The 25,165-nt window shown below is 37.9% G+C and overlaps 1 protein-coding gene across 2 annotated transcripts in view; it reads right to left on the minus strand.

Annotated features, from left to right (window-relative positions):
* LOC149828471 (N-terminal acetyltransferase A complex auxiliary subunit NAA15-like) overlaps positions 1–25,165 on the minus strand; it is a 65,968-nt gene that overhangs the window by 28,464 nt on the left and 12,339 nt on the right. For both annotated transcript variants that reach the window (XR_016434294.1, XM_090017603.1), the window contains exons 5-17: positions 21,466–21,581; positions 15,846–15,951; positions 10,500–10,571; positions 10,293–10,408; positions 9,191–9,323; positions 4,311–4,388; positions 4,064–4,117; positions 3,864–3,934; positions 3,012–3,066; positions 2,813–2,908; positions 1,294–1,422; positions 1,106–1,188; positions 783–1,013 (exon numbers count right to left, since the gene is read on the minus strand). Coding sequence is in view for 1 of the 2 variants with exons in the window: in XM_090017603.1 (XP_089873729.1) it covers positions 783–1,013; positions 1,106–1,188; positions 1,294–1,422; positions 2,813–2,908; positions 3,012–3,066; positions 3,864–3,934; positions 4,064–4,117; positions 4,311–4,388; positions 9,191–9,323; positions 10,293–10,408; positions 10,500–10,571; positions 15,846–15,951; positions 21,466–21,581 (1,340 nt within the window). In the remaining variant the exon portion in view is untranslated. The remainder of the gene's footprint in view (positions 1–782; positions 1,014–1,105; positions 1,189–1,293; positions 1,423–2,812; positions 2,909–3,011; positions 3,067–3,863; positions 3,935–4,063; positions 4,118–4,310; positions 4,389–9,190; positions 9,324–10,292; positions 10,409–10,499; positions 10,572–15,845; positions 15,952–21,465; positions 21,582–25,165) is intronic.

The raw sequence follows: 25,165 nt of genomic DNA on the forward strand, positions 1-25,165 counted from the left end.
TGGTAGTTTATGCATTTGGTAAAAATATGGTCAAACTACCTTGGTGGTAGATGTTTGGAATCTGGCAGCTGGGATGGGAGTTAGTGCACTTGGGAAAGGAAGTGAAACCCTCTCCCTTTCATATTTGAACCAAATCCTGGATTTGGTAACTACCACCTCCTAGAGGTGATAGCTACCAAATCCAAGATTTGGCAGCTGCCACTTTTCCAAATGCATAAACTTCCTCCAAATGTCAGTTTCCAAACAGAGCCTAACAATAAATTCAATTCACCTCTTAGTCAAGCCTGCCTGATCCAATTTTCAAAATATCTCATCTATGAACAAGTCCAAACTCATCGCCTCCTTCACTGAAGATGAGATTAGTCCATTAGTTCAAAGTTATGTCAAATGGATACTCCATTTTGACTGCCGTACCACATCCTTTTGTATACAAGTTATACTGGAAACTTCATAAAAATGGCCATATCCCTGGATCCATGTGACATAGGTTCAAAGCATGCCACAAAACAAGCACCAAGACCTTATAGTTTCCCAGCAGATCTAAGTCAAATTCATTGGGAGGATTGCAAAAACAATCTACAGGAGGTATTTAGCGAATTTTACTCAAATAGGAAACCCCTAAAGGATTCTTATACCAAAGAAAGGAGGCTCAGACTATTCACAAATTCAGCCCAATGTCTTTGCTAAATAGCAATGACAAGTTTTGGCAAACCAGAAAGCAGCCACCAAAGGAATCACAAGTAAAACAGATCCAGCAATTATGATTCAGTCATGGACCATACCTAATAGCTCCAACTGCTGCCCTATGGAAGTAGGAATGAGAATGCAAACGATCTTGAAACCTCATCATTTCCACATAAGATCGCAATGTCATTTTCCTCAAGCAATAAGAGTGAAAGTCAAACTGATCCTCAGTCATATCTGCATAATGCTTCTCAACAGCCAAAAATTTCTTTAGAGCACGTCCCAGGTCACCTTGCCGAAAGTAGCTTTCTCCTGAAGCAAGTTCATACCTTACCAAGAAAGAAAATATAAAAGCTATAAGATATCTCTACATCCATATATTGCATCGCCAATGACATGATTGCAGGTCACAAGGGCTAACCACATGCATTGCATGTCATACAGGTTATTGTGCTGATCCCCATCCTTGGTGAACAATACTGCAGTCTTCTCTGCTAACCCCACCTTTACAACAGATTTTCAAGTGGGACAAAATTATTTGACAGATCATAAACATACATCAAAAACAATTTCGGTGGTGAAAAAGATGCACCATTTGTTAATGTAAACCTGATCAGCCTGAAGCATGCGCTTCACGCATTCACTATTTATGAAGCGATCGGCCAGATCCATTGAACGAGCTTCATCTGCCAGTGCAGCTGCTGCAGCTAAATCACCTGCATGTTTTAAGATTCTGCCCTGTGTCCAATAGAGTCCATGTCAAGTACACTGCACAGAAATGTCAAAGTAAAACCAGTCTCCCATGTGCAACGCATCTCAAGAGACTCAAACTTCAATATTGTCAACGGATTGTCAATATAGGAGCCATGTTACACAAGAAAACTTTATATATACATATACATACCTACCTACATACATATATGTGTGTAAGTATATAATCTATGTTTCTTCCATATACTCTATGTTTACAGCTTAAAATTTCATTTTCTACTCATTCACAAATGGAAGGGCTCCTGTTGCAAGTGCTAGCAGATATAATCAACAATAAAATATAGGAGTCATAGCACAAAGTTACAGTTTTATTGAGTGTACTACATCATGTTATATTGTATTCATAATTATCTTGCTGATTAATGTCATGTTGAGTACATCTTTCCTATTAATGTTAGCAATTCATTATAAATTCTGTTTTTTTTATTTTTTTAGTATCGACTAGGCTGACTAGTCCCAAACTAGACCTTTTAGGGGTCTACTGACTAGGTGCCACTCTAGCATCTTTGACTACATAGAGCATCATTCAGATGTTATTTTGATTTGTCGATCATGGTAACTGAGTAGCCTGTCTATTACATGGTCCCATTTTTCTCAAACTATATCTTAAAAAGTTTGAATTAAAATTGCATGGAATAGAATTGACGGACATTTGAAAACGGAACAAGTTTTTCAAATTCATAATTGAAAACTAAAATTGGACAAGCTTTGACATAACATAGTAATCATTTCATCTATATTATCACCTACCCTCATGAATATTAGTTACACTAAAATAAAGTATACACTTATCTCACATTCTTCAGGAAGCAGTAACTATTATTCAAAAATTAGGCAATTTAAGAGTAAATAATAGTCTAACAAACATACACCACCAATGGTTGCGAGACCTATTAAGTAGCTGCAGAAAAAATCTCAAACATCATAAACATTACAAGAAAGCAGTGAATATTTCACTGAACCATGGCTCAAAAGTGTCACCACTCAAACTAAATTCAATTAAAATGTGACTCATCAATTTCAGTGCTGATAGAAACAAGCTGGTCCATGTCTAATATATATATATAACATCATGTAAGAATGATGAAAACAACCATTTATTCACCATAAAGATGGTTGAAAATGATCTCATATAACAGGCAATAGGTTGGGTTTGTATCAGGTCAGATCTGAAACTGGTTAGATCTGTACCCATTTGGTACCAGTACCATTACCCATGTCAACACGAGCATGGCACCCTCCCAGAAGTTACCCATGTTACATAGCAGAAAATAATATTTGAAGAAATGAATCTAGCAAGAACATCATATGCAGAAGACATAATCAATGCCTTCAAAATATATTTGCACCTACATACCTTGACAGAGTACAGGTCAATTACAGTAGGAGAATGCTCAATGGCCTCATCGATTTTGGCTAAAGCAATATCATATTGTCCCTGCCTGTCATAATGCTGCAACATATAGAAAGACTTTCATAAATAGCTTAGGATTGAATGGATCACAGAACATTAAAAATCAAAAGAACTGTAACCGTTATTAAATTATCAGCCAAACCTGGGCCAGCAAAAACAAAATCCACATACATGTTGAGGGGGGCTCTTTCTGAGCACTGCAGGTCAAAAGAGCATGCTTGTCAGAAAACAAAGGCAAACAAACTCCAGGATGAAAAGGACTTAATATACATCCAATGACTGTCAGAAAATCCAACTTTAAAAGGGAGACAAGAAAACATGGATGGAAGGAAAAGAGCTAAAAAAAATCTGGTGTTATAGAGAATGCTACTTGAGCACTAAAAATAAAACAAATACAAAAACTCCATATCATAGAAAGGGGTAAAACTCCTCCCAGTATTAACTATTAACATTCACAATATGAAAAATAATCTGCCAGCGATCCCGTTTCATGTCCTTTTTCCTCAAGACATTCCCTAGTGCCATCTAAAACTGATTCCTTAATCATCAAGCCGATGACGGAGACAGGAAGGGCAGGAACTGGAAAAAAAAAAGCGGGGAGGAGTTCGGTGTCACCTCCAGGTTTTCCAGTCAAGAATAGCCTAAAAGTAGCCTTGCAAGTGCTGTCGTCACCGGACAGCACCAACTCCACAGCTTTCTAGCAACAAAAAAGGATGTGAAGTGTTTCATATGTGTGTGTGTGTGTGAAAGAGAGAGAGACTTGTCATATGTGTCTATATAGTATATATATGTGTGTGTATGTACACATATATCATAGTTACTGCATACACAGCTACAGGCTCATATTTAACTAATAACTTTTCACATGCTTCAGCAGCAAAAGAAGCGGCATAAAGAATGGTTTACAGCTCATGCAAGTTCTGAGTTGTACATGCAACCAAATTGGCAATAGTTCAATCCACAGTGAGATGAAACAAAATACATCTTGAATTACCTTCCAGGAAATCGCTCAGTTGTGCCAACAGAAGCTTCCAGCTCAAGAAACAATTTCCCCAGAATGTCTGCCTGTTTAGCAGTAATAACAAAAATCGTTGCTTCCCAGAAGGCAATAATTGGGTTTTCACCAAAAAAACTTATCATTTGAACAATTTCTCAAAAAATGGCAAGCACAAGAGGAATGACAAAGAACAGTACCTTGCCTGAGGAACTGTACAAAGGACGAAGATCAGAGAATAAGGAAGGAACACCCTATTTTCACATATTGGCAAGCAAGGATTAGAATAGCTACATATTTGTGAAGGAAAAGTTGGCAGCACAGAAATTCAAGAAGACAAATCCACCCTAACAGCATCCATACCAAGGGCCAAAAGTGATGGTTGTATGCATCCCTAAGCATTAGGAAAAATAGAAAACTAACATTTAAGAGAAAAAAAGAGTTCACCTTAGTTAACAATGGCCTAATATAGTTGTCAGCAGCCTCCTGGAACTTCTCACCATTCAGAAAATCTAGAGGTATACGCTGAACACACAAAATGTTCAGATAAGGTTAACAAATGCTTGCACATATGTATGACGTGATCTAGTTCTTGAATGAAAAATAAAAAATAAAAAATCAGTACCAAGCAGCAGGCCCTCAGGATATAAGACAAGCTTACAAAATACAACTCAAATAAATATCTATTAAAGAAAAAAGAAACAAAAGAAAAAGGCAGCATAACTACAAAAGAAAACAAGCCACAAGGATACCACAGCTTCACTCATTTTAATGGGTGCCCCAAGCAAAACTGGCAGGCTCAGTTTTGATCAGGCTTTGACTGCAACACCTTTATCCCACTCTGACACTGGCTTCATGAGAATTCTTGAGCTAGCAAACATCCAGGCTGGATGATGTCATTCCCACCAGTTTCTGGACAAGCTAGTGTCGAAATAATGTTGGAAAATACAAGAGCATACCATCGGCATGGTGATTTGTGTGTGTGTCATTGAAGCTAAAAGTTGGTTCAGTATTCATCACCATTGTAACCTTAATGAAGCTAAAGATTAGTTTAACACCCATGATTGTTGTCACTATTACCATCATCAAGCCTTAATGTATCACATAAAATATTAACTTCTATACCTATTGCTATTTGCCCCTACCATTTTTGGAATATGATTTACATTATGTGTGCTCATGACACATACACTAAACATTTATTTTGAAATAAACAGGCAACAAACACATGGCCACCTAGGTTGCAGGTCATGGGCATGCACACAAGCACATATGCACAAAAACACATGTGCGCATGCAGACACACACACACTAGCACTTAACTATCAGCTACTACTAAAACCTCCATTACATGGGCATGGACACCTTACATTCAGAAAACTAGGTTGTTCCCTGGGTGGTTACAATTAAAAGAGGTTACTCTCTCTCTCTCTCTCTCTCTCTCTCTCTCTCTCTCTCTCTCTCTCTCTCTCTCTCTCTCTCTCTCTCTCTCTCTCTCTCTCTCTCTCTCTCTCTCCACACACACACACACACGTGAGAGCTGCTTAAAAGCACCCACTACCAAAAGGAAGAAGGTTTGTCTCTCAAGCCTGACTTATTTAGATCTCTTTTCTCACTAAGCAACTTGATGATGTGCAGAATCCATAGGACCCACAAAAGGTCTTTTGTTTCATAGGGTTGGTTTGGGAGTTATAGGTGTCAACCTATGTCACACGGACTCGGCTCCAAGATCGACGCACCCACATCAACATGCACCGACACGGGTGTGGCTCGGACTCGGTCAACCCGTCCCCGGGTGTGGTCAACCCTTATATATATATATATATATATATATATATAGAGAGAGAGAGAGAGAGAGAGAGAGAGAATAGAGGGTAGCTGCCTACTCCGCTTCATGCCTACCACAGGCGAATGGAGGGTTTCAGGGTTGTTTTTCACAAATCGAACCCTGCAAATGTGATGGCATGGTCAATTTGCTGGGAAACGACACTTGGATAGTGCTTTTTCAATTAAAAGATGATTTTTTAATCCTTGAATATTTTTTATATTTATAAAAAATCTATACCGATTTTCAAACCTCATAAAATCGACCCGTGCGTCAAAATTAGGCAATGCAAGAGTTGATTCCTATAAAATCAAGCATATAGGCATATATGTATGGTCAAATTCGAGAAAAACATGGAAAAGAACCCTTCAAAAGCCCCGTAGGCTAAGGGTAGACACGGATTGGTGTAGGCAGCTAATCTGTATATCTATGTCACACGGAAACTCCACTTTGACTCCCATTCTGTATCCCCTTGTATATTAGTTACAAAGAGAACTTCATAAAAAATGACTGTATCCCTCAGCCATATCCATGTGACATAGCTCTCTCTCTCTCTCTCTCTCTCTCTCTCTCTCTCTCTCTCTCTCTCTCTCTCTCTCTCTCTCTCTCTCTCTCTCTCTCAAAGAGAGAAGATATATGGTGATTTTATACCATGTGATTGTAACATTCACAGATATCGCCGATATTTTGAAAATATTGCGATATTAATGCTAGAAATTGAATAAATGATATTAACGGCAAAATAACGCAATATTTTCAAAATATCGGCAACTTAAATATATTGTGATATTATCGCTGCTGCAACCTAGCCGGAACTGTAACAGGGGAAGAAAGAAGAGGAAGGAAGGAAAGAAGAAAGAGGAGGGAAGGAAAGAAAAAGGAAAGAAATGAAGGAAAAAAAGGAAGGCAAGGAATGAAAAAAAGAGGAAGGAAAGAAGAACGAGGAGAGAAGGAAAGAAAGAGGAAGGGAAGGAAGAAAAAAGAAAGAAAGAAAAGGGAATGAAGAAAAAAAAAAGAGGAAGGAAGAGAGAAGCGGACTAGACACTTATTTTTTCTTATTTTATCTATTTTTTTATTTTATATTTTAAATTTTGAGATTTTCCCAAGATTTATTAGAAAACTGATAATATCCCGATATTAAACCTCATCGATACCGATATTTGTGACTATGGGTTGTACACACTCTTCTTCGTATGGATCTAGCCATAAAATGTTGAATATAATTGTACAGATGTTTTTACAATGGTTCATTTACTAACTTTGTAGGTTTTATCATGTCTAATACACCACAAGATTTGTTTTATGATATGGTTAAAGAATAATGACACAAGTTTCAATTCATGAAGACAAGGCAGGTATGATTGGTATAGAACATCATATTGGAGACAACTTTAACACATGAAAGCATGATCCAAAGGTTAGGTTTTGCTTTTAGATTTATGTAAATTATGTAACATCATAAGTTATGGTGGTTCAGTGCCAAAATAGAAGCACCCATATAATATGTGTGTGTGTGTTTTTTTGTTGGTGTGGGTGCAGGTGTGGGTGGATGGGTGGGTGCATGTCACCAAAGCTAAAAATTAATTTAATCAACATTATTATCACCATCATCAATCTATGATTCATTCCATTCATATTAGCCTGCATATCTTTTGTTAAGTCAACGATCATACAACCTCTGAGTCACTAGTGTATATATAAATATAAATATAAATATAAATATTTAAATATATAATATTTGCTGCTATTTATGGCATGGAACTGTGAAGTACAAATCACCTTCTTTTCATATTTTTCAGATCTTTTCAGTAGATCGGACCTCATGGATGTGATCTACAAGGTTTGTTCACTATAAAATGAGTTTTCAATCATGTGATTGTGACATATAAGCAGGTTTTATAAAGGCTTCAAAAACCAAATGCCCACAATACACTAAAATTTTACAACTCAAAAAATCATCTTTTTAGATCGAAATAATGCAATCCAAGTTTGATCCTCAGCAAACAAACCATGCTGAACACATCTATGTGGTCAGATTAATTCAATAAAGCTTGAACCTATGTATAGGGATTACGTTTGGCACACTCAACTTAACTGTACTCTAGCAGAAAATCATGGTTGTGAACCTTAATTAATCCATCCTACTCCATAGATGCATTCAGCATAGTTTATTAAATATGAATTGCAAATTGGATTGAGTGATTTTGACATAAAGACATGTTATAATGAAACGTAAATGCGTTGTACATTGACTGTTGATCTTTGAGCTCCTAAGAAACCTTATTAAACAACACAATTAGACTATGTCACATGGGTGCGGGTGCGGGTGCGGGTGCGGATTATATATATATAGTCCAAAAGTTGGACATAAATGACCCTGAGTGCATTGACTGTACCCAGGGTCAGGTTGACCACACTGGGTGCCGCACCCCCGCACCCGACGCGGGTGCAGCACATAGTTGGACGGGTCCCTGTGACATAGCAATTAGACAATCCAAACATGTTTTTAACTAAAAAAATGTAAAACCATATCCGCACGACTTGATCCACAAAAACCAAAAAAATTATAAAAATGGATCCCAGAATGTAGGGTACTAAGGACAGTAGCCAATATTTGCATTCAAGCACGCATGTGCACATAAATATATGAACCATAGTCACCTGCATCGGCGAGGTTATTTCTCGGAGAGATTTTCAAAAGTTGATAAATCTCGGGAATATCTCGGGAGTTTAAAAATTGAAAAAATATAAACAACAACAAAAAAGCTAAGAAAATAATAAGTTTTGCATTATTTTTATTTCAAAAATATAAAGAAACATGTTTTAAACATTTTAAAATATAAAAGAAACCAAAAAATAAGAAATGCAAACTTAAAATAAAATAAAATAAAAAGAATTTTTCTCAAAAAATATTGCGGTATTTTGTTTCTGGCAATATTTTGAAAATATCGTGATATATTCCCGATATTATCGGCTAGCTTGAAATAGCCGATAATATCATGATATTTTCAAAATATCGGCGATATTGGTGACAGTGATATGAACATGTATTTGCAGGCTTAACATGCCAGTGCAGGATATACAACACTAGTGCATCAGATAAACATGGCCTAGCATGCAGGTTGGACATTGCAAGATTAGACCTAAAGTGAAGGACCAGAGTCCATGCTGCAAGCTATCTGCACTCAGCTTAGCAACTTAAAATTAATACATCTGTTTGTTCAAGTGTATGGTTTTGCATAATTTATATGGCTGATTCACCTGTATTCCTCTTTTTTGAACCTGCCTCTACAATCTTGCTCAATTTAATAATTCCATGTCATTTCCAGCCCCTTAATATGAGATATCAATCACTGAGTCTTCATGAATAGCCATGTTCATAGAGACATGAACACAGAAAGCAACACAAATTTTTTACAGATCAAATACATTCATGAGATCACGCATGGATAAAATGAGAATAAAACAATATTATACACCACCAGGAAAAAGCAATAATCACCTTGACTGCTGATGACCAACTATACTGCTCCCTGAGGAATTTGTACAAGTTGTCCAACTGATCAACTTCATCAGGTGAATACTCGCCACTTTCTGAATATAGCCCTAGACATTTTTGTAGACCTTCACAATAACTAAATAAAAGAATAAACACAAAATGGAAAATTAGTTAATTTTCCATTTCATCAAGTGTAAATATATTGAAAGAATGTCAGACACTGCCATCCCTTATGAGAAAAGAAACATCCATAAAATTGAGGGAAACATTTAATCCACCACATGGATTGACTTGCATTTCTAAAGGAAAGAAAGATTAGTGTTCCACTTATTAATAGAAAATGTAGCAACAAATAAATGTAAGAACAGATTTATTGCTTGGACTTGTGTTCTTTACTAAGGGCCTGTGATAAGCCCTTTCATTCAGAAACATGGAGATACAATGAAAAAACACACTGTAATCCAGAATGTGACTCCCAGCACCCTAAAGATCTTTTTTTTAATTGTTTAAAAGTATCATATAGTAGCTGACTATGTTGTAAGGCTTAGTGGAAATTTCTTAGGTTTGTAATACGTCACAAAATATGACCTAAATGCATCACAAGTTCTTTAGTATTTCAATGTTTAGTGTCCACAGACAGCTTATTAAGTTATTGATTTTCAAACATGGTGTACTTTTATCAAATGTATATTTGCACGCTATTCAGTAAATAAGTGATGTAGAGATTCTCTAATAAGCTAGCAATAATTATTACTCTTCATTTCTTAAAAGTTATCTTTCACCTACATCAATTTCTCAGTATTTTCAAACATCTTATATTGTTTTCCAAATTATTATACATATTGCTTCCTAAAGGACTCCACATACTCCTTCCTATTAGCATGCACATGCAATCAAGGATCAAAGAACACCGTATGGATATAATCCCCTAGAATGTCAATAATATATATATATATATATATATATATATTCGATATGATATTTATAATTATATTAATCTCACATTCACTATAACCTGTATGAAGACATCTAAATCATAACATAAGTCTGACAAACATTTTAAGTACATCTACGACATTATGCCAACATGATGTAATAAAATAACCTGTAATTGTCAGGATTCAAGGCAAGCAAAGCCCTATATATCTTCTCCGCCTCTTCTAAGTGACCAAGCTTTACCAATAAGGAAACAAGTTGATCCTTGTATGCCAATTTATCTACCTGGAAAACATAATTCAGTCAAAACATAACGCCTTACGATCAAAAATAGAAAATGTAAATAATTCAAAGAAATAAACATTGACATACTTACAATCTTAGCCTCCTTCGTATAAAGCTCATCTAATGCTCTATTGTGAAACCCACATTCTTCCAAAAGGGAAATCTTCAAGAAAACATAAAATGTTAACGAATGACACAAAAAACTGACTAATTGTAAATGAGTATCAAAACATGCAAACCAACATATTAAAATAAGAATGTGACAAACACTAACAAAAACAGCATAAAAGACATTATTAATACTATACTGGTGTCTCAATATGCACGAATGTCAGTAAAGACAAACACAAAGCACAATCCATATGTTACTGCATATATAGGGGACTCCTCCAGAAGTTACAAAAAATAAATAAATAAAATAAAAACATCATAGAAATGTTATTTTCTATTCTTTCAATCAAGGATAAACAACCCCATATTGAACAATGATGATTCTAGTGAAAAAAAAAGTAAATAAAGAAAACTAGTGAAAGCATTGATTTCACTTAAAAATAAACAAAAGGCTCAAGTATCAGTTAAACGTAAATAGATTGACTGTAGTGCTCTTAAACACAGATTTCATCTCCAAAATAAAAAATTCCCTTAACTTAAATGATCCCACAAAAAGATGGGAGAACAATTGTTGGTTAAATGGTTCACACAAGAAAGACCATGCTAGTTAGAGTCATGCTTAGGCTTACAATCATAATAAGGTGGCCACCTCATCAGCCATCTCACTCATGAAGTCAATTCTGAACCTAACAAGACAATGTTAAGCAAATAATGCTACATAGCATATACTAATATACTCTATGCACACAAACAAGTAAAAAATGCATATGACATTATGACCTATACAAACTTTTAGAGTTCAGAACTTTGAAACAAGTCTTACCAAGATTAGGAGAGAAATTGTAGGGACCCCAGCATACATAAATATGAGAAAAATGAATGGGGATAGCTAAACAAGTCCCATGTCGAGTTGTATCAAGTTTTTCAAGTCACAAATCAAGTTATCCATTGACACAAGGCAGCAGTTGCCAAAGTAGGTAGCAGATTTTTGGCAGCATGAGGGAATCAAAAGAAGGAGGCATCGGGGAATTGAATGACATAGGTGGATGGTTGGGTCACACTATCATAACCCAGGGGTCTCCGGTTTGAATCCATGGGCATAAAACCCCCAGCTTATCCCTTGGGTGGAGGGAAGATGCATGAGGTATGGATATGATAATAATAATAATAATAATAATAATGATGATTGATCATGCATATTTTACTCATATTTTTATACATCCTTAAGCATGATCTTGTGCATATTTAATGTTTAAATGCTCATGTTTAGTTGTTTTACATGTGTTTTCTGGTAAGGAAGCTCTGGCTCGAATTTTGCGAAAAACAGAGTTAAGATGAGCTTTCCAAAGCAGTTTGAAGGTATTCGGATCAAATCCCGAGCTATGTCACATGGGTGCAGGTGCCAGACTTTCAAAAAACTTGGGTGCGGGGGTGCGGCAAAATATATATATATATATATATATATATATATATATATATATATATATATATTTTTTTAAGTTTTAGTCATTAACAACTAAACCGAGCTGGCTCAATTGGGGTCTTAACCAAGCTAGACTCGGTTGGGATAACCGAGCTAGGCTCGTCTCAGTTGAACCGAGACTGACTCGATTGAGTCAAACCCCACAAAGAATGGCAAGCAACAGAGTTGTTAGTGGCTCGCTAAAAGGAAGTAGAAGGAGAAGGCGGGGGGAGGCAAGCCTCCAATTTTCAAAAAAATGTGCAAAGAGAGAGAGAGGGGGGATCAGTGGTTGGAGGGCTCGACTGAGTCGAGCTCAATCCCAGTCGAACCGGGGGCACCCTGGGCATAGGGTGGCCTTCGGCAATGCGTACAAGACACAGAGGCACAGGGAGGTTGGTGGCGGGTTGTGAGAAAGAGAGCGACTGAGAGTGATATATATATATATATATATATATATTAAGTTTTAGTCGTTAACAACTAAACCGAGCTGGCTCAATTGGGGTCTTAACCAAGCTAGACTCGGTTGGGATAACCGAGCTAGGCTCGTCTCAGTTGAACCGAGACTGACTCGATTGAGTCAAAACCCACAAAGAATAGCGAGCAGCAGAGTTGTTAGTGGCTCGCTGAAAGGAAGTAGAAGGAGAAGGCGGGGGAGGCGAGCCTCCAATTTTCGAAAAAATGCGCAAAGAGAGAGAGAGGGGGGTCAGTGGTTGGAGGGCTCGACTGAGTCGAGCTCAATCCCAGTCGAACCAGGGGCACCCTGGGCATAGGGTGGCCTTCGGCAATGCGTACAAGACGCAGAGGCACAGGGAGGTTGGTGGCAGGTTGTGAGAAAGAGAGCGACTGAGAGTGAGAGAGAGAGACAGAGAGAGTGACGGAAGGAAGAGAGACAATGAGAGAGAGAGAGAGAGTGACTTAGAGTGAGAGAAGAGAGACTATGAGAGTGAGAGAGAGAGAGGCGTACCTGATAACTGAGGAGCGGCGAAGACAGGGTGTCTGCTACAGGAAGCAAAGTCGGGAGGATTAGGGCAAAAAACATTTGCCCTAATCCTCCTCCCCTCAGCCCTTTTCATCGGGCATTTTTTTTGTCCAAACATTGGACACAAATGACCTTGGGAGTGTTGACTGCACCCAAGATCCGATTGACCGCACCGGATGCCACACCCGCATGCGCACGAGCACCCGCGTTGCGTCACGTTGACGCGGGTGCGCCATTCGGTTGGCCGAATCTCTGTGACTTAGTTCCTGAGGTAAGTACCAGTCAAAATCCAAAATTTGAGATTTGTTCCATTTTAAGAGGGCCTAAAATACCTAAACACCCCTAGTGGGGCGTCAACCACGCTTTAGAATTAGTGTAAGTTCTAACAATGTTTTAAAAAAATAGTTGTTGAGTTGAGGTGTTTCGTAAATTTTGAAAAAACAAGCCTTTCTTGAATAATTTTACAAAAGTACCCATCTAACCCTAGAATAGCCTATTTAAGCATAATTGGGACGTGTGATAGGGCGCCTTTGCATCCTCAGAATTGTCGCCCCCTCCTTCCTCCTTCTCATTTCTTACCCAAGGTGCCGCCATGCCCTACCTTGATTGTTGCACCATTAGAAACTACTCTCCAGCCTAGATAATGCCATGATGCTAGCTGAACCCTTCTTTCTTCCTAGCAAGTATCCTTTTTTCTCCCGCACACTTCTCCCATATCTGTTGCTCGGCAAAGAAGGCGATACACGATCTAAGGAATGGTGAACCTTGTGGATTTCGACTCGAAAGGAAGGCAGCCACGTGCATGAACAGGTATAGATCGCTCTCTTCTTCCACAAGCTCCTCGGAGATGCTGAAAGGTACGCTCTTTCCTACCTCTTCTTTAATTTAGGCACATATAGATTAGGGATTCTGTTTTTCTTCTTTGCTGCATATTGCACTGCATATATTTAGTTGAGGGTCACATGTTTGCATCTGTTTTGCATTTATTTCAGCATTACAATTAGTTTTTATTTTTGTTAAAACTTGCTTTTGAAAACCAGCAGGTAAGGCAGCCGGTCGGCCCAACCCAATCTGCCGGCCAGGCCTGGTCAGCCACAAACAGTCGGTCAGACCTGGTTTTTTGTTGATTTTTGGTTAAGTTTAGTGGTCGATCAGTTGTTTACTAATTTTTATATTAAGTTAGCAGGTTAGTTAGTGATCAGCATGTTAGGTTAACAGTTTTGCAAAAGATCCAAGCGAGTTTGATGATAAAAACCTGGTTTTGAGCAGTTTTCATAAAACCGAGTTTTACATGTTTAAAATCTGTTTTAGCAAAATTGTGTTCTAGTCTTTTCCTAGTTAAAGTTGTTTCTTTCCTTAGAGTTAGTTGCAACCATTTGTCATAATTAGGTTTATTTCAATTATTTGCTTTATTGGGACTAACTGTAGCTAGATTAGATAATCTAGTTTTTCTTCTTTGTTTTTGTGTTTGTTTTGTGTTTTGTAAGTGATGCCATGAGCTTGATTGAGTTTAGGTAGAGGGTGGGTTGAAGTGGACATATTGAGGCACGCTCGTACACACGAGGATAACAGGAGTTAGTTCATGAGCAGACAAAGACTTGTTATTTTTTTTAGTCGTGCATTAGGCCAATTATTTATTTTGGGTTGTATTAATTTTTATTTTCGCTTGAACATTTGTAATAGGCTTGATTGTGCATTTGTTTATTTTCAAGACAATAAAGAGTGTGTTTTGTTTGGAGTACAAGGTTTTGACTCGTTTCCCTGTGTTCGATCCGGACTTCACCACTAGCGGTATTTATAATTTGGTGCACGGTTTACACAGATGATTTTCATTAAAAAATATCATTTAAAAATACTTTTCAGAAAAGTTGCATCAATGATGATCAAACATGTTTGGTATAGCATTCAGGAAAAGGGGCATTTGAGGAAGCAGTTACATTTCATGCTATAGGAAACCACCAATGCTTAAAAACCCGCGGAGTCAACTTGGCAACTCGGTTGACTCAGCTCAACTCGACCCTCTAACACCCTCTAACAGGTCAAAAAATTGAATGACCAGGTTGTCCACAAGACTTGGCCAAGTCAATCGAGTTTTCATACAACTTGGCTATGACTCGGATGGGTCAACTTATGACTCAGCCAAGTTATGTATATGTATTATTTATATATTGTATGAGTTTACAATGTATTTATTTTGCATAATCTATATGCATTTATACTTATGTAATTGTATATCATATATATTTATATCCATAATTACCTAAATATCTAATTGATTAATACATTTAAAAGTTAACATTACCTGGCCGACTCACTAGTGAGGCACCGCCGAGTCAAGTCCCCAGTCAGTGGGTTTTAAAACATTGGAAACCACATTTTCTGAAAGCTACAAGTAGCACGTCACATTTCAATATGAAATGGAACATGTTTTTGAGAAGACTTGGCACAAGTTTGTCAAATGGGAAAAAAAAACAAAAAACAAAAACATTAAGAAGATTCCTTGCAATCTTCTGGTACCAGTTGCTACTATGCATGCAAACTTGAAATGAACGATTATGCATCTAGAATTCTTAAGAATAATTTAAAATCATTACAGATTAATCAGAACTATTCATGTTCTACAGAATTTCACAAGCATTTCAAATTAGTTACTGAAAACAATTCTCACCTCAGGGAATTCATATACAAGAGCTACTGCCTGATGTAAGCAAAATATTATGTAAGAATTAATTGTTTTCTATGAGGTAGAATCGTACTGAACTAAAAAAGCTCATCCAATTATCAAGAAAAAAACATATGCACATAAGGTAAATCTACATAAGAAAGACTCAGAACAGGAAACAGGAAAGGAAAACAAACACAGAACATCAAGTATCAAATTGCACCTTGTATAGAAGCATTTCTCCATGCTCATAGCGCTCATTGTCAGGAGGATAGTCATCTTCCAGTGTCCCTTCGTATGCTTCTAGAATTTCAGCTGCTTTTGAAGGACTAGAGAGAGAGAGAGAAGAAGAAGAAGAAGGAGGAGGAGGACAATAACGAAATTAAGTATATGCACCAAAAATCTGATATTTTTTTGTATATGAATGAGAAACCAAATAACGTCAAAAATATTAACTGATGAGAAGTATCACATCTACACTTGAGAATACAATTATGACTTCAGGAGAATGATCCATAGTCATGTGGCAATGCAGCATCTCTGTCAGTCCGATATTTCAAATGGTTGTCTTTTCATATTCAAATCAAATCTCTTAAAAGCACAGAGAGAGAGAGAGAGAAACACTCAGAGAAATTATGTCTAGCTACTTGTTTTAGGCGCAAAAACATTAGAACTACCTAGATGTGAATTGGATAATTTTTATCAAGCCCAATGTTGTAAAAAGCACATTGTAATGCACACAAAAAGGTCTAAGACACAAATTTATCATATTGCAAGATGCACCAAAATATTTTAAACGATAAAGCTAACACGTATTTTTTTCAGGACAAAAACTAACAGGTATATAAAACTCAAGTTGAAAAAAAATATCATTTTTACCAGTTATAAAAAATTATCATTGTTACCACAAAGAAGGTTATAATTAATAAACAATTGAACATATATGTAAGGCAAAAAGAAAATAGAAAACAACAACAACAACAACAACAACGCCTTCATCCCAAAACAATTGGGGTCGGCGATATGAACCAACAAAGAAAATCATTCTGGGTCTTCCACATGAATCCTTCTCCTCCATTCATTTCTATCCAATGCCATGTCCTCGGTGAGGTTCAAAGCATTCATATCCTTTCCTATCACCTCCATCCATGTCTTCCTAGGCCTACCTCGACCTCTTTTAACTAATATATTTTCTCATTTATCCGTCCTTCTAACTGGAGCATCATTAGGCCTTCGGCGAATATGTCCTAACCACCGTAAACGATTCTCTATCATCTTATTTTCAATGGGTGCAACGCCTACCTTATTACGTATCTCCTCGTTCTGAATCTTATCTTTTATTGTATTTCTATCATCTTATTTTCAATGGGTGCAACGCCTACCTTCTTATGTATCTCCTCGTTCTGAATCTTATCTTTTATTGTATTTCCACACATCCATCTCAGCATACGCATCTCAACTACACTCATTTTTTTAATATGATGTCTCTTGGCAGCCCAACATTCCGTACTATATAGTAAAGCGGGCCTAATAGTCGTCCTATAAAACTTTCCCTTCAACCGCAATGGCATTCTACGATCGCACAACACTCCAGTTGCACTCTTCCATTTCATCCACCCAACCTTTATCCTATGATTTACATCTCCATCAATTTCTCCATACTTTTGAATGATAGATCCCAAATATTTGAAAGAATCATCCACCGGTATTTCTTGCTCACCAAGCTTCACTACACTCTCATCACTACTTCGTTGCTTACTAAATCGACATTTCATGTATTTTGTCTTACTCTTACTCAACTTAAAACCTCTTGCTTCCAATGTCTGTCTCTATAATTCTAACTTAGCATTAACCCCAGCTCTAGACTCATCAATCAAAACAATATCATCAGCAAACAACATACACCACGACACATTTTCTTGAATTGATCTCGTAAGCTCATCCATCACTATAGCAAATAGGAAAGGGCTTAAAGCAGATCCTTGATGTAACCCAACCGTTATAGGAAAATTGGTTGTCACCCCTCCACAAGTACAGACATTGGTTACTACTCCTTCATACATATCTTTAATTATACTAATGTACTTGAGAGAAACACTTTTCTTCATCATTGTCCACCAGAGAACGTCCCTAGGTACTCTATCGTAAGCCTTCTCCAAATCAATAAAAACCATATGCAAATCTTTGTTCCTCTCTCTATTTCTCTCAATATGTTGTCTAAGAAGATGTATAGCTTTCATAGTTGATCTTCCAGGCATAAAACCAAATTGATTCTCCGATATCATGACAACCTTCCTCAACCTAGACTCAATCACCCTCTCCCAAAGTTTCATAGTATGACTCATGAGTTTTATACCACGATAGTTTGTGCAATCTTGTATATCACCCTTATTCTTATATAGAGGCATCAAAGTACTCTTCCTCCACTCATTAGGCATCTTATTTGTCCGCCAAATCTTGTTAAAAAGATTTGTCAACCATTCTAAACATTTCTCTCACAAGCATTTTCAAGCCTCGATAGGTATACCATCTGGGCCAACTGCCCTTCTTGATTTCATTTTCTTCAAAGCCTCTGCAATTTCTTTCTTTTGAATCTTGCGCATTGAAGTCACGATTCATCTCATGAAAAGGAATGGAAAAGTCTCCAAGATCCTGAGCATGACTTTCATTAAATAGCTTATCAAAATAATATTTCCATCTCTCCTTAATCTCCTCATCTTTGACTAAAACCCTTTGCGTTTCATCTTTGATACATCTAACCATACCCAGATCCCTCGATTTCCTATCTCTCATCTTTGCAAGCCTATAAATATCCTTTTCGCCCTCTTTGGTATCAAACTTGTCATAAACCTCCTTATATACCTTATCCCTCGCGTTCCGAACTACTTTTTTAGCTTCCTTCTTTGTTATCATATACTTCTCCAAATTCTCATTATCACGACTTTTACTTAGATTTTTATAACACTCTCTTTTAACCTTAATAGCTAATTTGACATCTTCGTTCCACCACGATGTATCCTTACTTAGCGGTGCACCGCCTTTAGACTCACCTAATACCTCCTTAGTCACCTTTCTTATGTCACCCGCTATCTTATTCCACATAGATTCTGAATCCTCCTCGAGACACCAATCAACTTCCTTAACTACCCGCTCTACAAACATTCCTTGTTTAGCTCCTTTCAGTGCCCACCACTTAATTCTAGGATCTATCCTATGTCTATCCCTTTTGTGGCATTGTCTAATTCTAAGATCTAAAATTAAGACTCTATGTTGTGTAGCTACACTTTCTCCCGGTATAACCTTATAATCGATGCAACAACCCATATCTCTCTTTCTAAGTAGGAAAAAATCTATTTGACTCGTATTAACCCCACTTTTAAATGTTACTAGGTGAGACTCCTTCCTAAACCAAGTGTTTGCTAAGATCATATCACAGGACAAACCAAAATCTAAAATCCTTTCTCCACTTTCGTTTCTTTCTCCTATACCATAGCCTCCATGGATACTCTCAAATCCATCCCTACTAATGCCTACATGCCCATTAAGGTCACCGCCGATGAAAAGCCTTTCTCCATAAGATATCCCTTGTACTACTCCATCTAAATCTTCCCAAAATTGACGCTTAATGGAATCATCTAAACCTACTTGAGGTGCATAAACACTAATAATATTAATAATATCCATACCTAATACTAATTTAATAAGTAAAATCCTATCACCCTTCGTACGGACCTCAACTACATTATCTATAAACTCACGACTCAAAACAATCCCTACTCCATTCATATTCCTATTTATTCATGTATACCAAATCTTATATCCCCAAGGTTCTATCACTTTTGCTTTCTCACCTACCCATTTGGTCTCTTGTAGACATAAAATATCAAACTTTCTCCTACACATAACATCTACTAACTCTACCAACTTACCAGTTAAAGATCCTATGTTCCAAGTGGCTAACCTAACTTTATGGTCTTGGACTAACTTCTTTACCCCCACCCGTCCAACCAAGTGAGGGAACCCTTGCCTATTTGACACCACACCCGGGCGGCGGTGTGACGCGTCGCTTCCGGGCGACGACCTAGCAACCCTTGCCCATTTAAGTTTTTTATCATTAATATATATAAAAGCAGAGGAAGGGGTACTGGGTGCCAAAATTTTGATTCTTCATGAACTTTTTTTCAAATGACACTCATGCAATAATTATAAATTTGTCCACACATTTGTATTTTTTTCAAAAAGAAGCAAGTGTTACTTCCATGGTACTTGCACATTCTTTGCAAACATGATCATGATCTCTCTCTCTCTCTCTCTCTCTCTACGATTGGACCTGTACTTTCACAGGTTGAGTATTGCATGTCAACTACGTATTGTTATTTTCTTAAAAGTATCCTTAAAATGTTTTAAATTATCAATTTTCATGATTGGGATTGTTTTTACTTTCAATTCTTGATATAAGTATTTGATGCAACCTTTTGTACCATTTTAATTACTTAAGTGCTTGTTTTCCAAAAGAGAATAGCTTTTTCCATAATCATCGTGATCTTACAGGGCTATAGTAATTTCTTCTAAACTGGCTATTATCCCAAGTCTACGTTACTTGTATCAGGATTCAAGAGATATGCATGACCTTTCAGATGGACATTCACATACAAGACGCCGTTTGAACCTACATATTCCATGATTAATTTTGGTGTGCGCGCACATTTGGAGGTTGCACAATTAAATTAAAGAAAAATTTAAAAAAAGTGCATACTTAAGGTTCTTAAAAATCCTATAAGCAAGTGGCTAATCAAGGCCTTAAATATAGCACTTTACCCATGGTTTTCACCTCATCTGCACCCAATGAATATTTCACAGAAATCAGACAAAGAGTTCCATCAATAGCTGGTCATTCGATTCATTGGAACATCTTGATGAATGTAATCGATCCTTTTAGGAGGCCTGAGGCTTTCATGACCACTGATAGAACCCATCTAAGTTTCACAGTGAGAAGGTTGGCTATTCACGATCAAGATGTACCTACTCTTTCTTTACAGCAGATTGGGCCTCCCCAATGGTTGCACTAGGGAAAATTCTCAAAGAATACACACAAAGCAACATTCCAAAGGTTAGGTTAAGCTGAATTATCCAAAATCCATAATATTTGAAGAGTAAAGGAACCCTACAATGGTAAGGAAAACTCTCCTTTGATGTTCTGAACAAAAGATTTCTCCTAAAAGTTCTAGCCAAAACCGGACAGGAAAAAGGAAACGTCTAAGAAACTATTAGCAATAGTTGAGTTTCAACTCATACAGCACGGATGGTATTCTATGATCCAGTAAAGTACAACCCATAACATACAATACTTACTAATATGATAAAATACTACAACACAATTTGGTTTCCAAAATTTTAACATTCACCGTAATGTATCAAAGAATGATAATGTCACTTCATTGCATTGTTTCATATGATACAGTACAATATTTAGAATATTGCTCGGTTTTATAACCATCCCAAAAAGCTAAATGGTTTCCTTTGCAAGAAGAAATCATTTCAAATGAATACTAAACTATGTGTAATGGCTACATTGACAAATGATACAAGGAATGCATCCCATTCTTATCTTATGCATTTAAAGTTCACCAAACATCTAGAAAAACTAACCATCAAGCCCTTTACTGACCCTAAATTTATTCCTATTGAATTCAACTTGCATAAACTGTAAAGAGACTTAAGAAAGAAAGCATATCTCAATAACATGTAAATAACTAAAACAACCTCTGTAATACACCCTTTTATTTTGACATGTGTGACTGTGAAGGCATCTATAGTGCTTCTCATAGGAGGCACTAGCTTACTTAGAATTTAAATGATGAGCAACTGCAAAACCTATCCAATTCATGCGATGATTGGGTTTCAACGTTAGAAGCTGCTGCCTTGTTTCAACAAAGCCTGACAAGTCCCTCATTTGTGCCTGCGGCAATGGAAAGGAAAGCACTATTAATATAAAAGAATACAGATGCGGCTAGACTGTAAGTTATGAAATAATTGTTACATACAATGAAAATTACCATAAAAAATGATTCGATAAATGGATCCATTAAGCAGTCAAAACTATTGTTCTACTGATACAGCAGAAAGGAATATTAATGCAGATAGGTGTCTTAACTTCAATACCAAAATGAGATCAAGCTTATTCCTAACAAATCTTCTAAATCAATTAATGGAAAAAGGCACCACAAAAACTTGCAGAAAAATAATAATCCTGTTGTAGGTACCATGAAAATAAGGAAAGAAAAAAGTAATGGAATATACCCTTCTATAAAATTAACAAGGAACATCCAATGCAACCATGGAAAAACGACCTTAGAAAAATGTGAAACCTATAGTACCTGTGTTAGAAAATAATACATATATGTATATACTTGAATATATATATACAACAACAACAACTACGCCTTCATCCCAAAACAATTGGGGTCAGCGATATGAACCAAAAAAGAAATTCATTTTGGGTCTTCCACATGAATCCTTTTCCTCCAATCATTTCTATCCAATGCCATGTCCTCGGTGAGGTTCAAAGCATTCATATCCTTTCCTATCATCTCCATCCAAATCTTCCTAGGCCTACCCCGACCTCTTTTAACTAATATATTTTCCCATTTCTCCAACCTTCTAACTGGAGCATCATTAGGCCTTCGCCGAATATGTCCAAACCACCGTAAACAATTCTCTCGCATCTTATTTTCAATGGGTGCAACACCTACCTTCTTATGTATCTCCTCGTTCCGAATCTTATCTTTTATTGTATTTCCACACATCCATCTAAGCATCCGCATCTCAGCTACACTCATTTTTTGAATATGATGTCTCTTGGCAGCCCAACATTCCGTACCATATAGTCAAGCGGGCCTAATAGTCGTCCTATAAAACTTTCCCTTCAACCGCAATGGCATTCTACGATCGCACAACACTCCAGTTGCACTTTTCCAATTCATCCACCCAACCTTTATCCTATGATTTACATCTCCATCAATTTCTCCATACTTTTGAATGATGGATCCCAAATATTTGAAATAATCATTCACCGGTATTTCTTGCTCACCAAGCTTCACTACACTCCCATCACTACTTCGTTGCTTACTAAACCGACATTCCATATATTCAGTCTTACTCTTACTCAACTTAAAACCTCTAGCTTCCAATGTCTGTCTCCATAATTCTAACTTAGCATTAACCCCAGCATATCATCAACAAACAACATACACCACGATACATTTTCTTGAATATATATATATATATATATATATATATATATATATATATTCATACTCTTCGTAATACAAGAGTATGTATATGTATAAGTATACAACAACAACTACGCCTTCATCCCAAAACAATTGGGGTTGGCGATATGAACCAAAAAAGAAAATCATTCTGGGTCTTCCACATGAATCCTTCTCCTCCAATCATTTCTATCCAATGCCATGTCCTCGGTGAGGTTCAAAGCATTCATATCCTTTCCTATCACCTCCATCCATGTCTTCTTAGGCCTACCCCGACCTCTTTTAACTAATATATTTTCCCATTTCTCCATCCTTCTAACTGGAACATCATTAGGCCTTCGCCAAATATGTCCAAACCACCGTAAACGATTCTCTCTCATCCAGTGTTGTGAGAGGCGTACGTCTCAATACCTGAAGCGTACGCCTCAGAGGCGAAGCACACGCTCAAGGTATTGAGGCGTTGCAGTGAAGCGTTTCAAGCTTGAAACGCACGCTTCACTCATGTGAAGCGCACGCCTCAAGTTGAAATGTGCTTCGCTTCTAAGGCGTACGCATCATGTTTGGAGTCGCTCAAATCAGAGCTTGACGGGCTGCTCGGACTGAGACAAAGGACGCTGGTGGCGGCGGAAGAGGGGCTGGCACCGCCGGAGCTGTTGGATCGCTTGGCCGGAGGGTTGCCGACAGTGGAGCACTCGCGCTTGAGGGTGGAGTTCCAGTGGTTCTTGATGGCGTTGTTTGTGCAGCCAGAGAGGATGCGGGCGATGGTGGTCCACTTATTGTCGTAGCGGGCGTGGGCTCGTATGATGGTGGCATCCTCCTCAAAGGGAAAGCAAGAATGAAAGAGAGGAGGAGGGAATGAAAAACCTCGCCTATGATGCCGGAGAAGCCTCCGATGAGGGCTTTGTGAAGAGGGGAATCCCTGAGGCGCTCGTAGGTGATGATTCGGATGGGGGTGTAGAGGAGGTGGCGGACCACGGCGGGGGACCACCCCCGGTAGAGGCCGAGGGGACCCTCCAGCCTCTCGGCCGGATCCGATCATCATTCCACAGCCAATTCGAGCCGCTTCTGCACCGGAACTTCTTGTCGGCGTGGTTGCGAGGAGGAAGGTACGTCGGTTCTTGCAGGCGAATCAGTTTCTACTTTCCTGCGCTTCCTCTTGTTGCTCCTGCGTCTCGGTTCTCTCTTGCTGGTTCTCGTACCAGACTCGAAGCACAGCCACTGGCGTGGGTGGAGCCTGCTGATCGTGGCCGTTGAAGGAGTCCCGATGGACGGTTGTGGTCAGATGGCAGCGCACGGCATAGCATGGGAAGCAGATCAGGTCATGCTGAACATGAGGGTTTTTTCTCATGCCGACATCGTGGCCGTCTGTTTGCATTTTGAATGAATGCCACGTGGTTTTGTTGACTTTGGAGCTTTTTTAAATGCCACGATGTTGGCATGAGCAAAAACGCTCATGTGACCTGATTTGCGGTCCAAAGGGCGATGGCAGCGAGGCCTGACCAGAGGAAGAGGTGGTGGTGATAGGTCGGCGGGAACCAGACCCGTTCAGCATATGACAAGCACGAGAGAGAGAGGTTGGTGCCCGACCCGTTCACAGGCATTGGTTGGACCATGGCATTGCTCCACCAACTTTGGCTCAGCAAGAAACGGGGTGGTCTGGGATGTGTATGGAGTATGGACCGAGTTGAGCTCCTAACTGTGTTGATAATTGATCGAGTTGTGCTCCAGCATCGAGTCTCTTTCCTAATCTTTAGCTAGGTACAAAATGTTTTACAGAATAAAAAGATCATATTTCTGGCTTTCTTCAAGTTATACCCACAAGCGAGCACAACTTTGAGGTGCCCACAAGGACTTCCCGCATCTGGTTGGAGAGACTTAAAACAGTTGTTACAGAATGAACAGAACCAATGCTCTGTTCTTTTCTTTTTGTTCATTTCGTTCAACCCTGGACAAGCCATCAAACATACCCTAATTGATCTTGTGAGGACACAATTTATTTTATATTGTCATTTATTAGTAGTTTTTATTTAAAATTTCCATTATTTTATTAATATTATATATTTTATTATTTTGATCATGAAGCTTACGCTTCAACGCCTCGAGGCTTACGCCTCGCTTCGCCTCATCGCATTTAACAACCTTGCTCTCATCTTATTTTCAATGGGTGCAACGCCTACCTTCTTACGTATCTCCTCGTTCTGAATCTTATCTTTTATTGTATTTTCACACATCCATTTCTCAGCTACACTCATTTTTTGAATATGATGTCTCT

This window comes from Nuphar pumila, chromosome 9, assembly GCF_984573655.1.
Source record: "Nuphar pumila chromosome 9, dmNupPumi1.hap1.1, whole genome shotgun sequence".
Taxonomy (NCBI): Eukaryota; Viridiplantae; Streptophyta; class Magnoliopsida; order Nymphaeales; family Nymphaeaceae; genus Nuphar; species Nuphar pumila.